Source organism: Palaemon carinicauda, chromosome 1 (assembly GCF_036898095.1).
Source record: "Palaemon carinicauda isolate YSFRI2023 chromosome 1, ASM3689809v2, whole genome shotgun sequence".
Lineage (NCBI taxonomy): Eukaryota > Metazoa > Arthropoda > Malacostraca > Decapoda > Palaemonidae > Palaemon > Palaemon carinicauda.
The window spans coordinates 168,766,870-168,774,369 of NC_090725.1; the positions used below are offsets into that span (position 1 = coordinate 168,766,870).

At 38.4% G+C, this 7,500-nt stretch overlaps 1 protein-coding gene across 1 annotated transcript in view; it reads left to right on the top strand.

Annotated features, from left to right (window-relative positions):
• Positions 1–422: 422 nt before the first annotated feature.
• LOC137625158 (uncharacterized) overlaps positions 423–7,500 on the top strand; it is an 8,357-nt gene continuing 1,279 nt past the window's right edge. The window contains exons 1-6 of the mRNA XM_068356045.1: positions 423–579; positions 839–980; positions 4,472–4,583; positions 5,737–6,296; positions 6,499–6,776; positions 7,026–7,500. The exon at positions 7,026–7,500 is cut by the window's right edge and continues 92 nt beyond it. Of these exons, the coding sequence (XP_068212146.1) occupies positions 423–579; positions 839–980; positions 4,472–4,583; positions 5,737–6,296; positions 6,499–6,776; positions 7,026–7,500 (1,724 nt within the window). The remainder of the gene's footprint in view (positions 580–838; positions 981–4,471; positions 4,584–5,736; positions 6,297–6,498; positions 6,777–7,025) is intronic.

The window sequence follows — 7,500 nt, forward strand, 5'->3', positions numbered from 1 at the left end:
TGTTTATTTTATTCTGGTGTTTGTTTCCACATTCTTCATACCCTGTGTACTTTCTTACTGCTTACGATCCCTGTGAGTATTGAAATATAAAGAACCTGTATTATGGCCAAAGGGGTCGTAACAATTTGGCGACCGTGACAGGATCGTATGCGGGTGTGCACAGAGTTTGGGTTTGTGGAGCAACTCTGGGATAGATTACAATATTTGATTTGGTTTTGTTGCTTGCCTTACTTTCCCCCTCTTGTAGGTAATTCATTATGGGAGACTTTGTTTTTGACCCAGCCGGATTTTTGGGGTCTTCTGACTCTATCAAATATTTAGCTATCCTAAGTAAGGAGCATTTAAGGAGTTGAGCTCGTTGGTTAAATATTTCTTTTAGACTCACGGACACTAAGGCTCAGTTGTTGTTGTCTGTTGAAGCGATGGTGGCTCGTGGTATAGCCGAGGGTGAGGATTTGGCTAGAGATATGATTGGTGGAAGTTCTGATGATGAGAATTCTCTTGATGAGGTCAGTGTTAATCCGGGACTGTCACTATTTGAGGACCACCTTCGTACTGGTGTTATTTATACTTGTCCAGGTAATTTAACTGTAAAAACTAGTCTCTAATAACCCCTTTGTAGAGGTAGAGGTAGAGCCAGACCCAGTAAAGTCCGTGGGGAATCCTGAAAATGAAGACCTTAGTATAATTTGTAAAAGAATAGAATTATTGAAGGTACAATTCGAAGAAAATGAGAGGGCGAGGCGCCATGAGTTGGAAATGGCTAGAATTAACCTAGACTTGGCTAGGTTATGAGCGAACCCTGACTTTAATAGTACTCCCACCGGTCCTTCTTCAGATAGGTTTAACATAAGTGCGGCATTAAAGTTAGTGCCAGTGTTTGATGAAGGTAATGTGCCGGAGTTCTTTAAGGCTTTTGAGCGGGTGGCCACTAGATTTTCTTGGCCCACTGAGATGTGGACTGTATTAATTCACTGCAGGTTAGTAGGTAAGGCCATTTACCAATATAATGCTTTAGAAGAGTGTTGCATCCTCGTCCCTTTAGTACTTAGGTCCCAAGAAGACAGGTTGGTAATTCACGTACTTTATTCTGGTATATCAAATACAAGTAAGCAGACCCATGCTTCTGCTGGCGTCACAGTTCGTGGATGGCGGGGAAGACCACAACAACAACTCAAAGGTTCAACATAGTAGAATGAGAGAGTAGTGTTTCTCAATACATTACACTCCTCCCCCCTTAGGTTAACACACAAAAAAATTAAATTTGTTCAATGAGTCTCCTAGGTTTTTTACTTACTCTGGTAGATTTTCTTACAATAGCACCAGTATCACAATTACTGTTCTCTGATCCTACTACTTCTACATTGGGATTACAAATCCTACTTGAGTTCTGAATAGGGTTATTTGTTTCTTCTAATCCTTGTACATTATTGGGAGAAGAAACTACAGGAACAGAAGGAATCATTGTATCTTTTAATAGTGATGATTCATCAGTTACTCTAGTATTATACATTTTTCGCTCAAATAACTGTGATTGGTGACGCTTCCAAGTCAAAATACCATTAACATCTACAGAAACTAAATAATTCCTTTCACCCAGAACTTTGATAATCTTAGCTTCTACCCATTCTGGTCCTTTACCAAAATTCCTGGCATATACTGCATCACCAACTCTGAATTTAGACTCATGAACGTAAAACTCATCTCCTTGTTTAGGCATTATAACATCTAGTGGACCCTCAAATTTCCTTCCAAATAATAATTCAGCTGGGGAGCAGCCAGTAGAAGACTGTACTGTACGTCTATAAGTATACAAAAATTTTGTCATTCTGGTTTTTACAGGCAATTTACAATCAAACTTTTTGAAATTAGTTTTGAATATTCGGACAGCCCGTTCTGCAAGCCCATTTGTACTTGGATTATATGGTGCTCCTGAACAATGTCTAACACCATTTTTCTGAAAGAAATTCTGAGTCTCCCTAGCCATAAAACAAGTTGCGTTATCAGATACAATTGTGTCAGGAATACCATAATTAGCAAAACACGACCTTAAACATTGTATGGTATCCTCTGAAGTTATATTCTTACAAGCATAGACATCAATAAATTTAGAAAAGGAATCGATAATAATCAAATATTGCATGTTGTCAATGGGCCCACAATAATCTACATGCAAGCAGGACCAAGGTCTATCTACTGTCGGCCAAGATAAAGGTGAAATGGCCTTATGTTTGAGATTTGTTATACATAATGCACAGTTAGAAGTTATTTGTTCCAAATCTTGGTCCATATTAGGCCAATATACAAAAGACCTTGCTTCGGCTTTCATGGCAACAATACCCTTGTGGCCCTCATGAAGCATTTCCATAACACGCTTTCTCAACATTTCAGGAACCAAAATACGATTCCTATACAGTAATACATTATCATGCAAAGAAAGATCATTTCTCAATTTATAGCATGGTAACATACAATTTTCCATCACATTTTCCTTGGGGAACCCCCTCCTTACATAATCTCTTACTCTGCATAAAACAGTGTCTCTTTCTATACATTCTTTTACCATTGTAACATCAAAAGAATTCTTATCCAAAATATTAATCAAATTTACATATTCTCCTGGTACATGAAAATCAGTATCATCTCTACATGATGGTAGCCTACTAAGAGCATCTGCCACTGTATTATGCACTCCCTTAATGTGCTCAATTTTAAAATCAAAACCTGATTGGAATAAAGCCCACCTTTGAATACGAGCATTAGATAATTGTAGAATACTCTTACTAGGGTTAAATAGATGAGTCAAGGGTTTATGGTCCGTCCTAATAACGAACTTCCTACCCAAAAGGAAATCAGAAAACTTCTTGACTCCAAAAATAATGGATAAAGCCTCTCTATCAATTTGAGAATAATTACACTCGGCATTAGCTAATTTTCTACTTTTGAACGAAATGGTAGAAATTTTACCCTTATATTCTTGTTTAAGAACAGCTCCCACTCCTACAGGGCTAGCATCAACTTCTAAAATCATGGTAACATTGGGGTTAAAATTATCCAAAATATCAGCTCTACCCAAGGCTTCCTTAATACTCTGAAAAGCTTCTTCATGAACTGCTGACCAATGAAATTCAACATTCTTTTGTGTCAAATTATATAAAGGACATAAAATAGAACTGAACTGAGGTACAACTATTGTAGTAAGTGCATAACACCAAAAATTATTTCAAAGACTGGACAGACTGGGGGGTTGGAGCTTCCAAAATTGCCTCTATTTTCTTTGGGTCAGGTTTAATTCCCTCACAACTTAAAATGTATCCTAAATGAGGTACTTCCCTAGAACCGATAATACATTTATCTTTATTCAATTTAACATTTCTCAGTTGCAAAATTGATAAAACCTTACATAAACTCCTGTCATGTTCCTCTTTGGTAGCTCCGACAATCAATATGTCATCTAAAAATACATGAACACCATCAATATTTTCCAATAATTCAGAAATAAACCTCTGAAATATACCTGGTGCTGACGACAACCCAAAAGGCAATCGGTGGAACTTATATAATCCCAAATGAGTATTCATAGTTAAATATTGTTGAGAATTTTCACTCACAGATACCTGTAAATATGCATTTTTCAAATCCAATTTTGAAATATACTGACAAGAACCTACATTTGCCAAAATATCATCCAATCTCGGTAATGGAAAGGTATTAACACTTGTTTGGGTATTGAGATACTTAAAATCTACACAAATCCTTATTTCACCATTAGGTTTCATTACAGGAACAATAGGACTGGCCCAATCTCCTACATGCTCGACCTTGCTCACTATATTTTTACTTTCCAGTTCTTTCAAACTATTCTCAATTTTACATTTATAATGATAAGGCACAGATCTGGCTTTAAAATACTTAGGCACAGCATTTTCTTTTAACATTAATTGACATTCATAATTTGTAATGGGTGATCCTTCCACCACCTGATACGCATTGAACATTTTTACACAATCAAGCTTAAGCCTAGATGCACTACTTGGGGTAATAAGAGGACCTTTAAATTTATCATCACTCACATTATCAACTTGTACCCACTGGTATTTCAATTTCTTCATCAAAGACCTGCCTGCTAAATTTAAATCATTATCTACAACAAAAAACTTTTGTCCCTTGACCATTTGGCCTTTAAAAGAAACATCACAATTTATTTCACCATACACCTGCATTTCCGCTTTATCATAATCAGCTAAGCGCTTCCTTGTTGGTAATGGTGTTAAATTCAATTTATTTGCATCATGCCGTGAAATAGTGGATGCACCACTGCCAGTGTCTAATTCAAATTCTAGGGAAAACCCATTTAACCTTAAAATTTCTCTATATGGTTCCTCATAATCATCGACAAAGTCAATAGAATTCACATCAAAATCAAAAAGTTTCAATAAATCATAAGAATCATGAAAATTTTCATTAACAGGAATATGCTTACTAGTAGACTCATCTACATCATGCACTGTAATAACATTCCTAAATTTATTTCTAACCTTTTTATTGGAACACACTGTACTCACATGGCCTTCCTTGCCACAGTAATAACATTTGGCATTCTTAAATTTACAATTATTAGCTAAATGGTTATCACACCCACAATGAATGCATTTACCTTGAGCTTTACCATAATCACTTTTACCTCTCCCCTTAGAGTCTGCACTAGAATTAGGCCTAGGCCTAGTTACTTTATGCCTAACCTTGTTAACAGTACCTGATGGCCTATTATCTGTAAAAGAACTTGAAGTAGGACTACACTCGGTAACATAAGCAGTTTCTAAATTGGTAACCTTGGCAAGTAAATCACGAGAGGAGATGGATTTAAACTCAAAAGGATCAGCTAATAAAACCTTAAAATATACTTCATTATCAATACCAACCAATAACTGTTCCTTCAACCTTCGGTCAAACTCATTATTAAATTCACACTGTTGAGCTAATAATTTAAGTTCTGCATAATATTCCTTCACTGACTCACTACTTTTCTTCTTCCTCTGTAGGAAATCACATAATGCTCTATGATAACTTGGTTTCGTTATGAAATGAGACTTAAGTTGATTTACTAGGTCATCAAAAGGAACTGCAGACGGCAATTTCGGTGCTGTTAACTTACAGATCGTGGAAAAAGTCTCTACTCCCACTGAAGAAAGCAACAAAGCCCTTTTTGCTGTCGCCTCGGTTACTTCGTTTACTTCACAATTCATGGTAAATAGATCCAGCCAACAAGATAATTCCAACTTATCTGGATTGAATTCGGGAATTGCCGGTCTCCTTGCTGCTGCCATCCTTCCTGACTGGGTATGGAACTTCAGTAAATCGGTAGTCCCCAACAATTACAGCTGAACTCAGGCTACTCACTGGAGTCTGGACGTTGGCCAGGCCTAAACTGGGTGTGCTAGGCTAGGTACGGCCGGCTGTCGTTGGTACACTAACTCTGCTTCCATATGACATACCTCTTTGTACACTGGGTTCTTCCTCGTCGCCACTGTTGCATCCTCGTTCCTTTAGTACTTAGGTCCCAAGAAGACAGGTTGGTAATTCACGTACTTTATTCTGGTATATCAAATACAAGTAAGCAGACCCATGCTTCTGCTGGCGTCACAGTTCGTGGATGGTGGGGAAGACCACAACAACAACTCAAAGGTTCAACATAGTAGAATGAGAGAGTAGTGTTTCTCAATACATTACAAACAGAGTGTTGCCAGAGATTATAGTAAAGTTAAGGCGTATGACTTGGTCCCTGAGGCTTATCGCCTGAAATTTAGTAATTCTATGAGGCCCGATACTATGTCCTATGTGGAGTATGCCCATCTTAAGGAGGAGCAGTTTGACGACTGGGTAAAGAGTTGTCAGGTGGTCTCCTTCTCCTCCTTGAGGGAGCTCATGCTACTTGAGGAGTTCAAGAAAACTTGTAGTAAAGAACTTAGGATTCACCTGGAGGAGATTAAAGCATATAGCTTAAGTAAAGCTGCTCAGATAGCTGATGAGTTTCTGTTAATACACAGTGTAGGTAGTAGTAGCTTTAGTCCATCAGCCTTTAAATCCCAGTCTGCCAGGCCGAATAATAATTGGCGATCCAATAACCCCATTAAAACAAAGGTTGAAGCTAGCCAGGGAAATAACAATGGTGGAAGGAACACTCGGGTGTTTTCCCAGGGTAACCAAAGTTCTAATAATGTTGGTAGAGCTAGGAGAACTTGTTTTTTGTGTCACGAGCAGGGGCACTTTCAAGCTCGGTGTCCTGCCTGGATGAGGTATCTCCAGCAGAACGTAAGGGGAAGTAACAACGTCCCCGTATCTTTAATAGCCAATGCCCCTACTACCCCTAATACTGAAGTTGAGTGTTCCCCAGGAACTGAAGAAAGGGTTGGGTTTAGTGGTAGTGGAGGTGAAATAAATCAATCACCTACTAGCTCTCCTTTGTGACTTTTTTGACAAATATATTTGGCCTGGCAGTTTGGTTATTGATAGTAAAGTTGTTAGAGTGAACTTCTTAAGGGACACTGGGTCCGCTCGATCATTGGTCTTGTCAAGGGTGTTGAAGGATGTTGGTGAGAATTCTGGAAATTATGTGGTCCTGGGTGGGTTCCCTGATACAGTGGTTTCTGCGCCTTTGGTGGAGGTAGGGGCATTCTTCCCAGGGTATCACAAGGTGACAGAATTGGCAGTGGTAGAAAAGCTCCCCATCCTTGGTATTGACGGCATTTTGGGAAATGATATGTTGGATGCCCAAGGTAATGAAATATTCCCAAAAGTGTTCGTAACTGCAAGTCCTGTGGCAATTACCACTCGAGCTTCTGCAAAGGCTGCTGCCGCCTAACAGAATGAGGATAATTTAAACTTTAGTAGTTTAGAGGTAGAGGTAGAGAGACCCGGGTCTGTAGGTAGTGGTAGAAGTAGTTTTATAAATAAAATATTTAAACCTGCTTGTGACCGTGTAAGCTTTATTGAAACTCAGAAGGCTGAATTTAATTATGAATTAGGAGGTACGGATGATTTAACAAAACCAAGAGGTTTGTTGTATAGAGTTAGTCGTCCTGTGGATCACGGCTTGAACCAAACCTCTCGGGTAGAACAGATTGTGATACCTTCAAAATATCAGAATGATGTCCTTAGTTTAGCTCATGAGGATTCCTTTTCTGGTCATTTTGGAGTTTGTAAAACACATAGTAGATTGGCAAAATATTTTTGGTGGCCAGGATTGAAATCCTCAGTGAAGAAATTTGTAGGAAGTTGTGAAACATGTCAAATAATGGGTAAACCTAATAAACCTATTCCTAAAGCCCCTTTGCATCCAATTCCTGCAATTGGGGATCCTTTTGCCGAGTTGGTTGTTGATGTGGTTGGGCCTTTGCCCCGAACTAAATCTGGATTTACTTATCTTCTAACTATAATGGACAGAGCGTTTAGGTTTCCTGAAGCTTTTCCTATGAGGAAAATTACATCCAAAGTAGTGTT